The sequence below is a fragment of the Procambarus clarkii genome, chromosome 43 (genome assembly GCF_040958095.1).
Source record: "Procambarus clarkii isolate CNS0578487 chromosome 43, FALCON_Pclarkii_2.0, whole genome shotgun sequence".
Classification (NCBI taxonomy): Eukaryota; Metazoa; Arthropoda; class Malacostraca; order Decapoda; family Cambaridae; genus Procambarus; species Procambarus clarkii.
Window position 1 is genome coordinate 35,980,030 of NC_091192.1, and position 20,818 is coordinate 36,000,847.

The 20,818-nt window shown below is 50.1% G+C and overlaps 1 protein-coding gene across 5 annotated transcripts in view; it reads right to left on the bottom strand.

Moving 5' to 3' along the window:
- The window catches only part of sl (small wing phospholipase C gamma 1), a 171,531-nt gene that overhangs the window by 32,881 nt on the left and 117,832 nt on the right, over nt 1-20,818 (bottom strand). For all 5 annotated transcript variants that reach the window (XM_045738972.2, XM_069300253.1, XM_069300254.1 and 2 more), the window contains exons 21-23: nt 16,346-16,460; nt 8,482-8,630; nt 322-439 (exon numbers count right to left, since the gene is read on the bottom strand). In XM_045738972.2, the coding sequence (XP_045594928.1) occupies nt 322-439; nt 8,482-8,630; nt 16,346-16,460 (382 nt within the window). The remainder of the gene's footprint in view (nt 1-321; nt 440-8,481; nt 8,631-16,345; nt 16,461-20,818) is intronic.

Below are 20,818 nucleotides of genomic sequence, written 5' to 3' on the forward strand. Positions count from 1 at the left end.
CCTAATATGGTCTACCAAGAAGTGTCCTCTTTGGTTACATCTGCAGGACTGTACAATATAACACAAGAACTTATCACTACAAATTACATATGTACATATTTTCTAAGAAATTATTATCATTTTTGGAAATGTTTATTTGCAAATTATTTATAACAATATAAAAAGAGTACTTAATAATACATAAACACCTCTATTAATAAATTAAAATCTTACAGTACTGCATTACATAACGTCTGGTGCTATTATAATTAACCTTCAATTAGTCTGTGCTAGTTTAGGCCAAATGGCTTTCTGGGAAAACCGATTAAGACCAAGACTTACGAACAGCTTTGGTGGTGTATTTCTGGCCGTTGTCGTACTCGCAGCCAATAATTTCTACCTCAACTAGTGGGGAGATGCAGCCTCTCCCAGATTTACTCAGGTGACGACAACCAAATATCTACAACGAGAGTAATCAAGAAGCCAGTGAGCAACTTTGAGTACAGGAAGTGACATATATTGTCATTCACAAAAGACAGATGAAATATGCACAACTAATTTATTTTAACTAAATGTACTGCAACCATAAAAATACTTTGGACAAATTATTTTCTAGTTTTTTACTTTAATCATTTATCTACTGTCATTTATCTCTCACTGTAAACTCTCTCAACCAATAATACACATCTGCGGTAATATCACTGTAACCTCTCATAACCATTAATATATATCCAGGACTGGATCTAACGGTTTTTGGGCCCCTAGGTAAAAACAGGTAAATGTGCCTCACTCTCTGGTCAGTGTGGCTATTCAAAGGCCTAATACATACATGTAGACAGCTCATAATATGTAATGATGAATTATCAAAGTTATATTATGGATAGTTTTACAGAGGAATACACTGAGGCCATATTCCTACATGTACTTGTATAAGTTTTAATTTCTTTTTCCAGAAAATACCAGTATGCATAAAAATAACTAAATATTGTGACACCCCAAATTGTAAGACTTTACCTCACATGTTTTTCAAGTAAAAATATTTATAAATATTAAGTACAGTATCTTTATTTTCTAATCAATAGAGAGAAAGACTCTGACAATGATTTTTGAAGCTATAAATTCCCAACAACTAACAGTAAAGACTCATTTGTGTACACAGGATACCTCTTGAATGATGAGTAATTAAAAAAACAGTGTTGAATGTAATGAAACGGCATTTTCTGGGTGAGTCCCGGAGGCTCCCCGGAGCTATCCATGGCTGATATGGATACCCTAACTATTTTGCATCAGTTGATGTGGGTGGGTTCTAGGCCTACCGGGGACCACGAGCCAGAACCTGGCTCCCCCTCAGAGAGGCACGGGGAGCAATGGCCCATAGAAATGTACATGTGATTTGGAGCATTCTATATCTGCCATCGACCGGGACAGGCACCCAGAAAGGTAAGCGCCACAAAACAAACCCCTATTCTGGTTAACAACAAAAATCGACAAACGAGTGGACAGAACTCCCCCAGGAAAACGAACTAACAAGCATGACGTCACACGAGCCGCGCCGCATGTCTGCGCAGCTACCCCCTCCCCGGGAGGGGGAAGGGGGAGCCCCAGACCCCCGCGCCGGCGATCCCCGCCCCAGTTCTGAGGCTGGATATCAAAACCACGAGAAAAACACCGACCAGAGGGCGGGAGGGTGCCGGGAAGCCTCCGGGACTCACCCAGAAAATGGCGTTTCATTACATTCAACGCTGGTTTTCTGGGGGCAGCCCCTACGGCTCCCCGGAGCTACTTCACCAAAGACTACCTAAGAAAACAAGGAGACATACACGTGAGGCGGTCGGTGAACCACTCCTCAACACGAAGTCGAGACAACAACCCAAGGACCCCTCCGGAAAGCAGCAGGCACAACATTCGCCAGAAAAAGGGAGAACAGCTGCAAACGAAGAAACCTATGACCAAGACCATAAGAGCCAAAAACCCACTGCGCCTGAGAAGAGCATGAAGCTCTGCCACACGACCCCCAGAGGCCAATGCCAACATAAAAAAAAAAAAAAGAGAGCCGAGGCAAAGCAAACCTGACCCCAAGGAGCCACAACCACCAAGGAGAAGAAAAACAGGAGAGCACCCTGTACAAAGACTAGGACGGCATAGGCAGTGCATAAGCAGGCCGGAGGTGAAACAACGCACGAGATAGCCTGCGAAACGGCACAGAAGGAACATCGATACCGAGAGCTAGCAGCAGAAACCAAGGTGCCAGACCCAGGAATGGCCCCAAGCGCCTCTACATTCTTCACAAGCCAATCCTATGACAGCCCTTGGAGGGAAAAGAAAACGCAGGACCAAAACCAAAATGCCACAAGCGTGCAAGTCCACCGCAACAAGTGCAGCCGACAGGGAAGGAACCCGCATAAGCAGCCGCCCCGCACCAACACCCCGCAGAAGGGCAGGAGCGAAAAGACTCATTAGAAGGAGCAAAATCGCCCCCAGGAAAACGAGTAGCGCCGAGACAGCGCGAAGAGAAGAGATATGCACAAAAGAACAAGAAGGCCAAACACCCAGAAGCTGCCGGGAAGAGGACCCTAGAAAGGACCGGAGGGAAGCTCAACCGAATGACAACAGATGTACCAGAAAACGGGAAGGAGCAAAACCGTCCCAAACCTTCGAGAACAAAAAGAAGCAAACACAAAGGACGAAGGCACAAAAACCCCATCGCACCCGAGACCAAAAGTCATGCAGAAACCCCAAGAAGAGGGGGACATGACTGAGAAGGCTCGTCCCGGAAAAAAGGGGTGAAGACCGTAGAAAAGCACCCACCGACAGGACGGAAACAACGGGCACAATGGACAAGGAAACTGAGCCCAGGGAGGGGCCGACGCCCACAAAGCACGTGCGGAGAGGGGGAATGGAAAAAACCCCACACCACAAAACCGCAAGCCCCGCCCAGAGGGGTAGAAATACCCCGGCGGGGACCAACGGGGCCTAAGTCCCCTCACGTTAGCCCCACCCCAGCCCTGGGAACCCACCCTGCAGGCCCCAGGGCCGAGCTGTCCCCTCAAAGCCCCAGTGTCAAGAAAAACCCCGGGGCAGCCGTGAAAAACACCAAGGAAGGGAGCCCACTAGGCTCTGGAACTGGAACGGAAACTGGAGGATAGGCGAGAGGCGAGACGAAGACCCCAAGCTCATCCCCAGCCAGCACAACGAGGCGAGGACAAGACAGAGAATCCATGGAACATGGAAAATCCAGGCCCGGCACAGCAAGACCGGCAAGGAAGGAGGGCCCCAGAGGGAGCACGGAAGGGCCAAACATAATGCCACAACCAACCCTGACACGCAGCTGCAGTACCAAAACCGCAGCAAAACGTCACCACACTCCCTGAGGAAGTGACAGAGAAGATAGATAAATCGTACACGAGTGGCACACAAGGAACACAGGCGGAAACCGAGCATCCAACTGAGCCACAGGGACGGTAGGAGAAACATGTGCAGTGAAACAGGCAATCGAAGGAACACATTAGGCAGCCCAACTTGGGCTGACCCTATACACAGCCCCAAGAGCAGAGACGAGAGCGCCCATGAAGCACAGAATCCGCTCGACAGGCAAACGACAGGGAAGAGGCGGAACCAAAGAGCCAGAGCCCAATCCTGCAAGCACAAGGAGGCAAGCACAAAACACCCTCGACACAGGAAAACGTACCACCGAACAGGCACCCCCACCTTTGCACTGCGGAACAAGGTGGAGGCGGGGCCCCGAACTCAAGCAAGGTTAGACAAGCATAGGAGAGGGGCAGGAGGAGTACAGGCAGGAGCCGCCTCGGAAGGGCCAAGAGGCCACCCGCAGACACCCGTGAACCGAGGAAGGAATCAGGTGGAGAGAACAAGAGGTGCCCAGTATGGGCTAATAGCCCTGCAGTAGGCACCTCGGGTGATACAGTCCACGTTCTCAAGTACGTATGTACACCCATTCCTACTTCCAAAAACAAAAACAGCGTCAGGACAAAGGAGACGCCAAACCGCACCAACTCACCTGCAGAACATAGGCGCTGAAGGGCCATGACGCAAGCTTTCGAGTCCGTAGCCGCCGGAGGCGGCCAGGGCGCCCATGCAGGAGAGGAGGGGAGCGGCGAAGGAGGCTCCCCACCCTAGAACGCAGGGAAAAACCTCGTGACTTCCCCACAGCGGCACCCCAAAACACCCCCATAGCAACGGGGCACGGATTGGATTAAGAAAAAATCAAGAGGCGAAGCCCCCCCCGAGAGAAATGGATGCAGAACACGTGTGCACACTGCCCGGAACCAAAACAAACTCCCACGGCGCATGCGCAGGACGCGAAAGAAAAGTAGCCCAACAAGGCGAGAAGTAGCCCAACAGGGCGAGAAGTAGCCCAACAGGGCGAGAAGTAGCCCAACAGGGCGAGAAGTAGCCCAACAGGGCGAGAAGTAGCCCAACAGGGCGAGAAGTAGCCCAACAAGGCGAGAAGTAGCCCAACAAGGCGAGAAGTAGCCCAACAGGGCGAGAAGTAGCCCAACAAGGCAAGAAGTAGCCCAACAGGGCGAGAAGTAGCCCAACTGGCAACAGTAGCCCAACCGGCTACAAGGAGCCCAACAAGGCTACAAGGAGCCCAACAAGGCTACAAGGAGCCCAAAACGGCGACAAGGAGCCCAAAACGGCGACAAGGAGCGCAAACGGCGACAAAGGCGCCCAAATGGCTACAAGGAGCCCAACAAGGAAACAAGGAGCCCAACAAGGCTACAAGGAGCCCAAAACGGCGACAAGGAGCCCAAAACAGTGACAAGGAGCCCAAAACTGCGACAAGGAGCCCAAAACGGCGACAAGGAGCCCAAACGGCGACAAGGAGCGCAAACGGCGACAAGGAGCGCAAACGGCGACAAGGAGCGCAAACGGCGACAAGGAGCGCAAACGGCGACAAAGGAGCCCAAACGGCTACAAGGAGCCCAACCTGTCCAGAACAAAAGGAACTAGTATGGAGGCAAACTCCGGGACACGCAGGAGGTAAGCCGCAAAGGCCAACCACACCGCAGGCGAAGAGATGTGGTTAGCCGAAAACCTCCGTAAGACGGAACTGAAGAAACCACAGGGACACGGAACCGAACCCGGGGAGGAGCAGAACCCAAGCCCAAATCGTACGCAGAGGGGGAAAAGAAAACCTCACTCCGCGCAACAGTAAGCCCCGCTCAGAAGGACGGAATCCAGGCGGGGCGCAATGGAGCCCAAAGCCCCCAAGGCCGCTCCTCCCCAGCCCCAGGAGCCTCTACACCAGGCCCCGGGGCCGAGTCGACCTCCAAAGCTCCGGACCCACAAGAAAAAGCTGGGGCAGCCGAGAGAGCTGGAAGAGAAGGGGTCCACTGGTCAGACCCCTGGAGCATCGGCCGGAGGAACAGACTCGAATGCCTCCGCAGCTACCTCAGACGGGGCGACCCCCGAAACTGCCCAAGACTCAGAACCTCTAACCCAGCCCCGACCTCGAAGCCTGCAGATGCGTAGGGGCCGGAAGCAGGAGTGGGAAAAACAAGGGGGGCATGGAAGAACCAAGGCCGAAGCGACCAAAACCCCCAAGTCTGGGTCCCTACACAAGCGGGGCAGCATCGCGGCGTCCGGGGAAGCGACAACCCGAGCGCGTTGCAACAACCTTCCCTGCAACGCGCGAGCTGCCTGCACCCAAGGGAATTCATCAGCAGACTGGGTGAATTGAGTCACGAACAAGCAACAAAGCTCGCAGGACTTGGGGTCGAATGTGTCACCGACCCAACAGGCAGCATGATGGAGGCAAAAACAAGGAGAGTCACCCTGAGACAAAGGGACAGAGCAACCCTCAACTCGCACAAAGCGAGAGGGGATGCAAGGGTCTCCACTATCGGACCCGGGGGGTTTTCCAGGGCCCCTAGACTGGGTCTGCTAAGGGTTATCCCAGGCAGGGCACTGCTAACCGGCGCCCCAAACTATCAAGCAAACTGCTAAAGCTGAACCCACGGGACGTGTCCACCCGTGAGGGCGAAGCAGGGGGTGCCACCACACAAACGACCCTAATATAAGGGGGTGGCACACAAGGCAGACCCCCCCTACCAGGCAAAACAAATATAAAAGAAAAACCACACAAGTGGACAACGTACCCAGAGGGAACAGAGCCGGCCGCTGTTATAGGTGAAAACTAGCTACGCAGTACCCTGCGCCCCACCAGTGCTATAACTACCACTTACCCCAAGGTAAACAAGGGAGAAAAAACCCCAAACACTCGGGGCAGCCAAACGTCAAGCAGTGAAAAGCCAACAGAGGTAGACCCAAGGTGACTTGTGGAAGGCAACCCCAAGCCCCAAGGGCGGTACTTACAGGGCACTCAGGGAAGGTGACCCTAAGCACATGCAGCCCGAGTACCTGAGAATACTACTCCCAGCTCACACGACCACCGTAAGAGCAGCACTGAAAACAAGTCACAGCACTGAGACAAGACCGGAGCTGGAGCCACACGACCGTGCATTATCCCATCAGCCGAGGAACTGGGGCGGGGATCGCCGGCGCGGGAGTCTGGGGCTTCCCCTTCCCCCTCCCGGGGAGGGGGGAGTTGCGCAGACATGCGGCGCAGCTCATGTGACATCATGCTTGTTTGTTCGTTTTTCTCGGGGAGTTCTGTCCACTCGTTTGTCGATTTTCGTTGGTAACCAGAATAGGTTTTTTTTTTGTGGTGCCCACCTTTCTGGGTGCCTGTCCTGGTCGATGGCAGATATAGAATGCTCCAAATCACATGTGCATTTCTATGGGCCATTGCTTCCCGTGCCTCTGTGAGGGGCAGGTTCTGGCTCGTGGTCCCCGGTAGGCCTAGAACTTCACCCACGTCGACTGATGCAAAATAGTTAGGGTATCCATATCAGCCATGGATAGCTCCGGGGAGCCGTAGGGGCTCACCTAGAAAATATTCACTTTCACCCATATCTTCCCTTGTAAATGGGAAAGTAGGTGCAACACCAACATCAGTATCATCAAATGTGGTTAGTGTGGTACAAAATTATCACAGTCCTCCTTCCCGAATTCACCCATGCTCCTTGTCCCTGCACCACCACCACTGAAATAGTAACTCCACCATGGAAGCAGCTAAAACACTGTTCATCTATGCTACTTGTATCAGCAGCAGCATGACAGAACTCAGAAAAATGATTCATCTATAGTGTTACTTCCTTAAAAAATTTGAGATGACACAGGTGGTGATACTAATGGTGAGAGCGATGACCTGGGAGGCCGCAGCATGCCAGGGGCACACCCAGTACTGGATACGCTGACTATATTGTCCTCAACAATGCTGTAACATTTGTATCCGACACTTGTGTTAGGTCTTTATCGTGCCTTGCTTCACCACTATCACTATGCTTATCTTCTTCAAACCATAAGGACTGAATTTCATCATCAGAGAGCGATCTTTCGACACTGTGTCTGACAGGGGAGTGGGAGTTGGAGGTGCATGCGCCAGCCCAGGTGCATGCGCCAGTTATCTCAGAACTGAGCCTAGGTTCTGAGCCTCCGAATCTGCGGCCCTGGGGCATGCCGTGAATTTTTTTCAAGATGGCTGCCGATCACTGGAGGTCTCGAGCGTCCATCTCGTACCCAACCTACTGTGCGTTTTGAACCTTACGATTTTTTTTCACAATATTTATATATACAAGAGTTCTTACATTCTTGTAAAGCCACTAGCACACACAGCTTTTCAGGCAAGTAATTAATCCTAATTTTCCCCTGGAATACTACCCGCTAAATCATTTAGCAACCAGGTACCCATTCACTGCTGGGTGTACAGAGGCTACAGCTAAGGATTGGCACCTGGTCAATACTACCTGGCCAGAATATGAACCCAGGCCATAGCGCTCGCAAATCGCCGGGCTAGTGTCTTACCACTGCGCCATGGAGACTAATGAACAATGGTAAATAAAAGAATGGGTTTCAAAAACCTAAACAAGGATTCTTATTAATATTACACAACTTTCAGCAAATTGAATTTAAGCACAAGTAAAAAGATGGAAAAAGTTCAAAGGTTAGCAACAAGGGTAGTGCCAGAACTAAGAGGACTAAGCAATGAAGACAAGCTAAGAGAGCTACAGTACTGTAAACCTAACCATTTGACAAGTGTGTAGTGCTAAAGGGGATATGATCACTACCGAGAAATAAGGGAGAATACTCAAGGGCAAATACGACAAGAAGATACCGCCGACAGAAACACAAATGAGCCAGAAGGAAGTAAGAATACACTAGCAAAGAGTGTAAGTGGTAAACCACCTGAATACTTTGAATGAAGTAATTGAAGCAGCAGCAATCCATAGCTTCAAGAGCAAATATGACAAACAGTATGTCAACAAATTTAAATGCACCAGTTACAAATAACTGGGCCAGTAGAGCAAGACCTTGCTTCTAATTGACACTCGTGCGAGTCCACACGCACAATGTATTCGTACAAACAATACCTGTGGCTATATGTTGATAAATACAAATAGTTAACAAATTACTAACTTTAACTGAAAGACTAATGGGGAAAGTGGTGTGTAGTGTGTCCAAATTTGAAGGGTCATAGTTGGGATCATGCTGGCAGTCCGGACGCAAAACATATCCACACCGCCCATTCTGCAGAAACAATCCTTCATTTAACTGCATCGCTTTGTCTGAAAAACAAAATAAAGATAATGAAATCTTCACTGCTATAATCCATATTCAAGAGTACACAACTCATCTCAAGTTGTCATTTATATTGAAGACTTGCCCTTGCATAGACTTCTCATCAGATATATTACACTGAACAGTATTGTAATATTTTCAGTGATACCATTTTTTATATATGGCTAAATAATTAACCTGATATGACATTTTTATTTGACTTTGATTGTTGAAGTGATTGTTGTGGACCAGAGAGCCAGGTCATGAATATGACTTCTGAAGAAACTAGTTGAAGTACTCTCTTATCCACTAACTAGGATCTTCGATAAACTTTACAAGCCAGGGAGAATACCCAGACAACTAGAAAATAAAAAATACAGTCTTAATACTGAACAGGAAAAAAACTTGAAAAGTACAAAAGGTGGGCAAGTACAGCCTCTTTAAACAAACAGAAAATAAGAAAAGGGGTCATTAGTGGAAGTTAGAAACCCAAATTTGATGCACTAAACAAAGTTGAGAGTTATATCACACCTTTGTTCTGTATTTTCCACACATACAAAGGCAAATACATCAGAACTTTAATCTCAAGAGATTTAAAAAACCCAGCGTCGAGTGTAATGAAACGCCATTTTCTGGGTGAGACCTGGAGGCTCCCTGGAGCTATCCAGGCTGATATGCTAATGTCAGACTTTGGCATCAGTCATGTGTATGGAGTTCTATGGGCCTACCAGGGACTACGAGCCAGAACCTGGCCCCCTCAGAGAGGCATGGGGAGCAATGGCCTATAGAAACCCCCGAGTGGTTGGAAGCATTCTATGTCTGCCATCGACCGGGTCAGGCACCCAGAAAGGTAAACGTCCCAAAACAAACTCCCTATTCTGGTGAAAATTGCTACAAAAAAATGAACAAGTGGATAGAACTCCCCAAAAAGAAACGAGCAAACGAGCATGACGTCACGTCGCCGCACCGCTGTCTGTGCAGCTACCCCTCCCAGGAGGGGAAAGGGGGTGAGCCCCAGACCTCCATGCCAGACATCCACCTTTCAGTTCTGAGGCTGGACTTCAAAACACGTGAAAAACCGCCGACCGGGGCGAGGGAGGGATGCCGGGGAGCCTCCAGGTCACCCAGAAAATGGTGTTTCATTATATTCAACACTGGTTTTCTGGGTGGAACTCCGTCGGCTCCCTGGAGTTAGGAAAATGGTGTTTCATTATATTCAACACTGGTTTTCTGGGTGGAACTCCGTCGGCTCCCTGGAGCTAGCTATCCAAAGAGGAAAATAGAGGGACTTATTAGGAAGGCGATCGCTGCTCACTCCTCAACTCGAAGTCGAGACAACTGGCTGCAACCACCGACCCAAAGCAACACAGGTCCAACTTGGCCCTGGAACGTTCACGAGGTAGCGAGCAACCAAGATCCTGTTCAACCGCCAAAAAAACCCGCGCCCGTATGTCAGCCCAGGACATGTTGCCAAAGACGGCAACAAGAGCAGCGAACTTACAAACGTCATGGGGCACGGGGATAGACCGCAGGCTGGTGAGCCTCAATAACCTTGCGGACGACTTGGGAGACCCGCACCCGCAAACAGAGAAGGAGGGAAACCGGATCAACCCAAAGCGCTTCCCGGACACAGAAGCCATGACGCGCAAATAATGGCAGAGGGCCGCAACCTGACGCAAAGGATGATGCACACCTCAGAACCGAAAGCGAAACACAACGATGAAGAGTCAAAAAGAATCGGAAGGATTGCCAGGAAACTTCATACTGCCACTGAGACAAAGCCCACAAGTAGGACACTAACAAACAGGCTACCTGATCACTATAGAGATGATGATAAACCCGAGTCAAAAACACCATACGCGAAGACTCGAGGAAAATATCGAACCAGCCACGTGATGCACCGGTCCATTCTGCTGGAAAAGGCGGGTCCACGGGAAAACCTCCAGGTTCGGACACCAAGCAAGCAGTGCCTGAAACCACGGCTGGGCCAGCCACCACGGGGCCAATAGAACTACTCTTCCCTGGTACATCTCCAAGAGTGTCAGGACTTGGAGCAACAGCTGACCTTGGGGGAAGAGGTACAGGAACCGTCACCTTGACCAGTCCTGCCGAAAGGCATTGACCCCGACAGCCTCGCAGTCAGGGAAGGGCACCACATACAGCGGAAGGTGGCGCGACCACGCCGATGTGAAGAGGTCCACCTCTTGGTGCCCGAACGTCTGGCAGAGCCAACGGAAGGAGTCAGCCTCGACTGTCCATTCCGTGGACAGGGGATATAAAACGAGACAGGCTGTCCACCAAGACGTTGAACACTCCCGAGTGAACTGCCAGGAAAGCCAAACCCTGAGAAGTCAGCAAATGAGTCACCCGAAGCGACCAGTGCCAAAGAGCTAAGGACCGCATCGAACCCCCTCGGTTCATTCAATGAACCACCAGGGAGCAGTCCAAATGGAGCTGGCTGGTCGACCCACGGGCGACCCGAACCCTCCAAAGAGCAAACCACGCGCCGTGAACTCCTGCACTGTGCTGTGCAGGAGTTCAACGAAAGTTCGGACCCCACCGTCCCTAGCCGGCCTGGTGAGCACTGGTCACAAAGCCCCAGCCTGGAGACGAAGCGTCCGTGAAAATGTCAAGCGAGGGCTCAGGCAGGCGCCAAGGCACTGAACCCCGAATAACCCGAAGAGAAAGCCTGTGACAGGGCAGCCGATGCAAAGCTGCCGGAGGGCCGAACCCAGCGACCGCAAAAGAGGCGGAAGGGACATCCCTGAAGGAACCAGAACAGCCAACGAAACCAAACCCGACTCGGCGGGAAGACCATCATCGCAAAGTTCAGGCTCCCGCACAGATCCTTGAGCAACCGCCAGGTGACCCGAGAGCCCCAGAAACAGGTGCTTGTGGGACCACAGCCGTAGGAGACACTTCGGAGGAAGAGACAAGGTAACGGTCCGAGAGTCCCATACAAGACCAGCCAGGGCCGAACCTGTGAGGGAACCAGATGGGATTTCCTCCAGTTCACCAAGAACCCGAACCCGGCGAGCTGGGAAAAAACCAAATCTCTAGCTATCAGACAAGAGGAGCCCAAACCAGCCAGTCGTCAAGGTAGGCCAACACCCAAACACCTAAAAGACGCAGACGAGCCACGACGACCCGGGTAAGGCGTGTGAACACGCGAGGTGCCAGGTTCAACCCGAATGGGAGACAACAAAAGCGGTAACCCTGTCCTCCCACAACAAAACCGAGCCAGTCCTTGAACCCTGGATGAATCGGGATGTTCCAATAGCGTCCTGCAAGTCTAGGGACACCATCCAAGAGCCCGGCACCAACAGGAGCCGAACCTGGGACAACGTAGTCATCCGAAAAGAGGGGCAATGAACCCAGAGGTTCAGATAGGACAAGTCCAGAATGAACCTCAGGTCCGCACAGTCCCGTTTTGGTACTGGGAACAGATGGGAAACCAATCTGAGGGACGTCGTCGTTTTAACCACGTCCAAGTGCACCCACTCCAAGACGACTCGACAGAGTGCAGGGAAAGAGGCCTGCCCCGCCAGCCCCGAACCCCCCAAAGGGGAAGGGGCCACCCATCGCCATCACAGGCCGAAGGAAACGACCTGAAACGGCCACAAATCGTTGGACCCGGCATGAGCAAACAGCACAAGCTCCCCCCCCCTTATCACTCCGTCTATGGGGCGAAAGGGCCGGCACCCCTTACAAGACTCCGAACCTTGCACAGAGCGAACAGTGGGTCAGAAGGCAGAGCCTCACCCGAAACTGGCACCAGCGGCCTACCTCGATGAGAGGAACCCTGAGCCCTGGCACGACCACTCCGGAAAGCCCCCCCCCCCCCCCCCCCCCGGAACCCCCAGAGAACCAACAAGTCAGACATAGGATGACAACTAGCCCAAGCAGCCTGCAAATACTGCGCCAGGGCAGAATCTGCAAAAAGCAGAGGACAAATAGGAGAGGACATCCTAAAATCCAAAACCCAGGCTGATTCCAGAGAGGAGGCAAGCACCACCTTCCGACACGCAAGCCGGGAAGCATAAAACAGTGAAACAGCATCCCGCAGGATTGGTGCAAAGAGCTTCAACAAGGCAGCCGCCGAGCGAGCCGCCGAGCCCAAGGCAGGCCCCAAGCGTCTCCACATCCTCCTGAAGCCAGTCTGAAGACAGCTCCAGGAGGGAAAAAGAAGCGCAAGGTCGAAGCCAAGAGGCCACGGGCGCGCAAGTCCTCAGCAACCAGCGCAGCCGAAAGGGAGGGAACCTACACATGGAGCTGCATGACACCTACATCCCGGGAAAGGGCAGGGGCAAACAAGCACTCACTGAGGTGCTCAAGGTCGCCCCTCCTAGGAAAATCTGAACCACCGTCAAAGCCTCGTGCCACTAAAGCATGCGAAAACGACCTAAGGAATGCCAAGTCTCCAAAGCAAACACAGGACAGTCCGCCAGCCAGGACGACTCCAGAACCTCGTAACGGACCCAGAAAGGGAATGATGTTCTAAATCTGAAAGATGACGGATCCATAACAAGCATAATCCGGGTTGCCCAGAAGGTAAGTCGCAAGGACTGCCCGTACAGCAGGCGGTTGGATGTGGGAAGCCGAAAACCTCCAGAAAGACGGAACCAACGCATCATGGGGGACACTGAACTGAACCCGGGGAGGAGCAGACACCAAATCCAATTCGTGCGCGTAGGGGGAAAAAGAAAACCCCATTCCTTGTAGCAGTAACCCCTGCTCAGAGGACAGAAAAACCCAGGCGGGGTCCAATGGGGCCCAAGGCCCACAAGTCTGCCTCTTCCCCGCGCCAGGATCCTCCACTGAAGGACCCAAGGCTGAGTCATCTCCCAACGCATTGGCCTCAAAAGAAAAGGCCGGCGCAGCCGTGTAAGTCGGACGGAAGGGGGCCCACTGGTCAGACCCGGAGGCTTCAGCAGGGAGATCGGACATGAATGCCTCCATCGCCACACCGGAAGGAGCATCTCACGAGACTGCCGAGTCTCAAGAACATCAAAACCCTGCCCCAACTTCGAAACCTTCAGATGTTTTGGGGCTGGAAGCAGGGGGGAGGGGGCCAGAACGAACTACAGCAGGGGAAGGACGAAGGGGTGCGGACTGAACCAAGGCCAAAGCCACCATCACCACCAAGTCCGGGTCATTATAAGCAAAACAGAGCAGCCTCAGGGCATTCGGGTTAGCAACCAAACTAGCGGGTAACAACAACCTAAAGCGCACATGCAACGCCTGCGCCGCTGTACCCGCAGAAGATTACCATTGGACTGGGTAAACCGAGTCACCAGCAAACAACAAAACTTGCAGGACTCCGGGTCGAAAGTGTCATCGACCCAACAGGCAGCATGACGGAGGCAAAAACAGTGAGAGTCACTCTGAGACAAGGGGACCGAGCAACTCTCGAACTCGCACAAAGCGAGGGGGGACGCCAGGGTCACATCCATTGGATCCGCGTGCCCCCTTGGGGTTTCCCAGGGCCCTGAGATGGAACTCACGCTCAGAGAATCCCAGGCAAGGTACTGCTAACTGGCGCCCAAAACTATCGATCAACTCTCTAAAGCTGAACCTCAGAGACGTGTAATCTCACGGAGACCTAGCAGGGGATACCACCAGAAGAGAACCAAATTCAAGGCAGGTACAAAGTGGCAACAAGAAAGGCAGAATCCCCCCCAACAGGCAAAAACAAAAATAAAAACCTGCAAGAGAACAACGTACCCAAAAGGAACAGAGCCGGCCACTATGAATGGTGTAAACAAGCTGTGCAGCATCCTGCGCCCTGTACCAGTGCAAATTGCCTCTTACCCTAAGGTAAACAAAGAAGACCAAACCGCCAAGCACCCAAAGGGCGGCCGAAAAAACGAGCAGTAAATCGGCCCAGCAGAGGCAGGACCCAAGGAACTTGTGGAAGGTACTGCCCTTGGGGCTTGGGGCCCCAAGGGCAGTACTTACCGGGCACTTAGGGATGATAGCTCTAAGCGCATGCAGCCCGAGTACTGTAGAATAATTCCTGGCTCTCGCACCTCTGGAGGACAGTCACCACACGCAAAGCACAGTGCTGAAAATCACTGGAGCCAGAGCACATGACTTCAGCCTCTAGCATCATCCTTAGAACTGAAGGGTGGATGACTGGCAATGGGGTCTGGGGCTCCCCCATCCCCCTCCTGGGGAGGGGGAGATGCTCAGACAGCGGCGCGGCGACGTGTGACATCATGCTCGTTTCTTTTTTGGGAGTTCTATCAAATTGTTCGGCTTTTTGAGCAATTTTCACCAAAATAGGGGTTTGTTTTGAGACGCTTACCTTTCTGGGTACCTGACCCGGTCGATGGCAGATATAGAATGCTTTCAACCGCATGGGGGTTTCTATAGGCTATTGCTCCCCATGCCTCTCTGAGGGGGCCAGGTTCTGGCTCGTGGTCCCCAGTGGGCCCACAGAACTCCATTCACATGACTGATGCCAAAGTCTGACATTAGCATATCAGCCTGGATAGCTCCGGGGAACCGAAGGGGCTCCCCCCCATAAAAATGGTGTGGTAGGTAATAAAAGCAAGGTTGGGGGACATCAAGAAATAGACTACATAGTGCAGTGTACCCCGTACCTCATGGTGTAGTTCCACACCTTCAGAAAGGCTGCTTATACAAGTCAGGAACAGTAAAGATCTGATAACAAAACCTTCCCTCCATTCCAACATAACCTACCTCACTATAGTCTTTCAGTTATCCCAACCTGATTATCTTTGCTGGAGTAACTTCAATGGTATAGGATTGGGTAAGCGAGTACCCAACACAGGAGGTAACAGTGGATCATAGTCAGAAGAAATGGAATTAAGAAAATGGCATGTGGGGGGGGGGCCCCCCCCCTCAAAGCTCAGTCCCTTGAACTCTGCTGTTCCTGGGATATGTAAATGACCCAACTGAACAGGTGAATTCCTACTTCATACATATCAATATCCACAGATGAAGTAATGCTAATGATGAAGGTAAAGAATTAGGGGGCTGTAGGACCTAAATGCACTACAGCAGGAACGGACAAATGAATGTTTGAGTTCAATCCCATCAAGTGCACGTTACTGAAGAAGGGAAGAAGAAAAATATGACTGGAAAGGCACCACAGCATAAGGAAGCAGCTACAGGTATTAGAAAAGAAATCTTTGGTAGTGGACATAACACTAGCACTAACACCAGAGGTGCACATTAACAGGATAATATCAGCAGCATAGATGAAACTGGCAAACACATGGATAGCTGTTAAAACAAGCAGAACTCTTCCTAAACAATATATGCAGTCTATGTTACACCAGTTCTAAAAGATGCAGCAACAGCATGGAATCCTCACCGAGTGAAGTATAAGATGACAGAAAAATTGAGAGGTTTGCAACCTTAGAAGAGATAAAGACAAGAGCAGATATAATCACAACTTTCAAAATAATAAGTCTCATATGTAGTGTGGGTTATAAAAGGTTGGAATAAACTGTGAAATTTGAGGATACTGCCTCCATTCACAGCTTCAAGAGGAGGATGAAAGTATAAAATGTCAAAAGACATAAAAGAATTAAGTACCGGTTACAAAGAGCCAAGTCAATTACATGTGTATTTGAACAAAAAAAATTTCCAACAAAAATTTAAGCTGTTAAATCCTCAGGAAGTCAAGAAACTGGTAGGTAACATTCAAAAGTGCACATGACATTATCCGACAGTGTTGAACACGCAACCTTACCACCTGTCTGGTAGTTAAGAGAGACCATCTGACAGCCGTGGTTCCACATAGGCACAGGATTATAGTTGGAAGAGTCGACACGTGTTGATCGTGGGTAAACTCTACTGAATCCAATCTGAAAAAAGGTAAGAAGGGCTAAATACCATATAAGCAATGGTCTTCTTATGATAACTATCTACAGATGATTATGAGTGCATAGGGATAATCTATGATGATCACTATTTAACCCTTTCCATGTTAACACTTTGAGCTGCCCGGCACAAGCCCACACCAAGGTGGGACTGGAGTTTCCCGTGAGCGCACACCCCACACTAAAATGTGTATTCTCTTTTCAGTTTCCTCATGTCAATTTTTGTTTTTACTTTGTTCATTTTGGTATCAAATTGTTCACAACAGAATTCTCTAAAGGAATATATGCATACAAGGTCAAAAGGCCCGGCATGCCACTCACAGCAAACCCGAAAATTGGCCGAACATTACCCATGAGCATTCAACCACACTAAAATGTGTAAACTCTTTTCAGTGTCTCGTGTCAATTTTCATGTTACATCGTTCATTTTGGTATCAAATTGTTCGCAATAGAATTTTCTAAGGGGACATATGTACATAAGGTCAAAAACCCAGCGCACCACCTGCAGCAAACCCGAAAATTGGCCGAGCTTTACCCGTGAGTGAGCACTCATCCACATACCCACAACACACACATTAAAATGTGTATGTATACTCTTTTCAGTTTTCTCACATCAATTTTCATAATACATTTTTTATTTTGGCATCAAATAGTTTGCGATAGAATTCATTAAAGGGATATATGTAAATAAGGTAAAACAAACAGTTGCGCTACCCACAGCAAACCAGAAAATCCCCCGAGTGTTACCCGTGAGCGAGCACCCATCTACACACCCGTAAACAAATGTGTATACTCTTTTCAGTTTTATCACCTCAGTTTCTGCGTTGTCGTTCATTTTAGTATCAAATTGTTCGCAATAGAAAGCTCTGAAGGGATATGTGCATATAAGGCCAAATGGAAGAACATTACTAATACCATAAGATAAAAATATGTGAAAAAGCAGCTTTTTGTCATTATTTTACATTTGTTATTCATTATCAACATTATTTATGACACAATATCATTCATTTTTGTGTTGCTTCCTTCACATAAACATTTGTACCACAATATCATTATATAAATAAATGAAAAAAAAAAACAGTGTTGAATGTAGAGAAAAGCCAATTTTTTGGGCGAGTCCCAGAGGCTCCCCGGAGCTTTCCAGGCTGATATGTATATCGTTAGACTTTGGCATCTATCAGTGTGAACGGAATTCTATACCTACCGGGGGCCACGGCCAAAACCTGGCCCCCCTCAGAGAGGAACGAGGAGCAATGGCCTATAGAAATGCACATGTGATTTGGAGCATTCTATATTTGCCATCGACCAGGACAGGCAACCAGAAAGGTAAGTGCCGCAAAACAAACCCATATTTTGGCTAAAACAACTAAAATAGACCAACTAATGGACAGAATTCCCCAAATGAAAACGAGCAAACGAGCATGACGTTATACAAGCCACACAGTATATCTGCACAGCTCCCTCCTCCCAGGGAGGGGGAAGGGGGAGCCCCAGACCCCCCACACCAGTGATCCACCCACCAGTTCTGAGGCTGGATGTCAAAAACACCCAAAAAAACGCCGACCAGAGGGAGGGAAGGTTGCCGGGAAGTCTCCGGGACTCACCCAGAAAATGGTGTTTCATTACATTCAACGCTGATTTTCTGGGGGAGCCCCTTCGGCTCCCCAGAGCTACTTCACCGAAAACGAAAACTAGAGGGACTTACCAGGGAGGCGGTCAGTGCTCGCACCTCAACTTGAAATCGAGACAACAGGCTGCAACAGCCGACCCAAAGCGACACAGGCCTGACTACTGTTCCTACCAGGAACAGTAACGAGGTAGGTGCAGCCAGGACCCTGTTCAACCACCAAAAACCCAGTGTCCAGGAGATATCACCAAGGTGGCAGCAAGCGCAGCAAACCCACAAACGTGAGAGACCCGAACCCGCGAACAGGGAAGAAGGGAGACTGGATCAACCCAAAGCGTGTCCCTGGCCACAGAGGTAGTGGCGTGCAAATAACGGTGGAGAGCCACACTCGAACATAACACATGATGCATGGTTGGTCAGGCCGGGGGTGCATCAACAACCCAAGGGTTACTCCGGAAAGCAGCAGCCTCATTCTTCGCCAGAAAAGGAGACGACTGCAAACGAACAAACTTATCACCATAACCAAAAGAGCAGAAACCCCTGCATCGGAGGAGAGCATGAAGCTCCCCAACTCGACCCTCAGAGGCCAATGCCAACAAGAAAAGAGGTTTGGAAAAACAATCCTGAATCGAAGGGGCTACAACAAACCGAGGCAGAGACAGATATGAGAGCACTGCCCAAAGACTAGGATGGCTCAGGCAGCACATGAGCAGGTTGGAGGTGAAACAATGCTCGAGACAGCTTGCGAAACGGTACCGAAGTAATATCAATACTGAAAGCAAGTTGCAGCGGCTCCATCAATGCTGCACGATACAAGGTGACAGTATCACTAAAAAATCAAATCCCTGGCGAGCAGACATGCGGACTGGCTGGTAGCCGAGACAAGCCAGTCGTCGAGGTAGGCCAGCACCTGAATACCTATGTCAAGAGACAGGGGGCAACAAACCAAATGGCAGACTCCCCACTAGGCAGTAAAACTAAAAAGAAAAACCCTGCAAGAGGACAACGTTCCCAGGAGGAACAGAGCCGGTTGCTATAATAGGTGATAACTAGCTGTGCAGTTCCCCGTGCCCCTACCCGTGCAAACTACTCCTTACCCTAAGGAAAACAAGGGAGGACGAAACCCCCAGCACACTCAGGGCAGTCGATTACCAAGCAGCAAAAGACCAACAGAGGTAGACCCCAAGGTGACTTATGAAAGATAACCCCAAGCCCCAAGGGCAATAATTGCAGGGCACTTAGGGAAGGGAACCCCTAAGCGCATGCACCCCGAGTTACAGAGAAGATTACTCCCAGCTCACGCACCACCCTGAAGACAGCACTAAACACAAGCACAGACCTGAGACAAGAAACAGGAGCTAGCGTCACACGACCAAGCCTCAATCAAGTCAGCCGAGAACTGGAGGTGTGGGTCACTGGTGTAATTACCTAAGTGTAATTACCTAAATTACCTAATTACCTAAAGTAATTACCTAAATTGTAATTACGTCAGCCGAGAACTGGAGGCGTGGGTCACTTGTGTGAGGGGGATCTGGGGCTCCCCTTCCCCCTCCTGGGAGGGGGGGGGGAGATGGACAAATGGAGGCACGGCAACGTGGTGACGTCATGCTTGCTTTGTTTGGGGAGTTCTGTCCACTCGTTTGACTTTTAGCGGTAGTTTCAACCAGAATAGGGGTTTGTCTTGGGATGCTTACATTTCTGGGTGCCTGATCCAGTCGATGGCAGACATACACTGCTCCAAACCACGTGTGCATTTCTATAAGCCATTGCTCCTCATGCCTCTCTGCCGGGGGGGGGGGGGGGGGGGGGGGGAAGGTTCTGGCTCGTGGTCCCCGGTAGTCTTAAGAACTCCATTCACATTGACTGATGCCAAAGTCTAATACAATGGGGCCTCGACTTCCGATGCTAATCCGTTCCCAGAGACGGATCGGAAGTCGAGGCGAATTTTCCCATAAGAAATAAAGGGATTTGAATTAATCCGTTCCCCACCCTCCAAAATATTAGCATAAAAATACATTTTATACTGAATACAATGTTTTTTTCTAACTACAATACAGTACCAAAGTTACTCTTACCTTTATGGAGGGCTCTTGATGGCGTATGGAAGATGGTGATGAGGGGGGGAGGAGGAGAGTTGTTACTGTTTGGAAGGGGAGTCCCCTTCCATTATAACATCAGGCAGTAAGGTTTTCTCTGGGGTACTCTCTCTCTCTCCTACGTTTTGCCTGAATACCACTAGGATCTGGTTGTGGTTCAGTGCTTGTTTGTCTCACTACAAATTTGTCAAGAGACATTTGTTTTTCCATTCGTTTTAACATTTGCCTGTAAAGATGCATCACTTTAGCACCCATAATGTCCTTTTTCTTAGCTAGTATGGTGGATATTGTTGACTGAGATTTGTTGTACTGCCTAGCCAGTTCACCTACCCGCACACCATCTTCATATTTACGAATGATCTCTTGTTTCTGCTCTATGGTCATTTTTACATGGGATCTTGTTACGAACCAAAATTCCACGCCCGAGAACAAAGCCATAAAGTCCATGCCATCTGTGAGTCCGCTCCCGAAAACCCCACAACATGGACAACGCCATCTAGTGGTGACAAGATATGCCGGCAATAAGTGCTGGATGCCTGTCCTAGTCAGCTCGTGACGTAGCTGCTGCTGACCTCTGGTGAGGTGGCGCTTAGACAGTGAACGCCATCTATGGAGCAAAT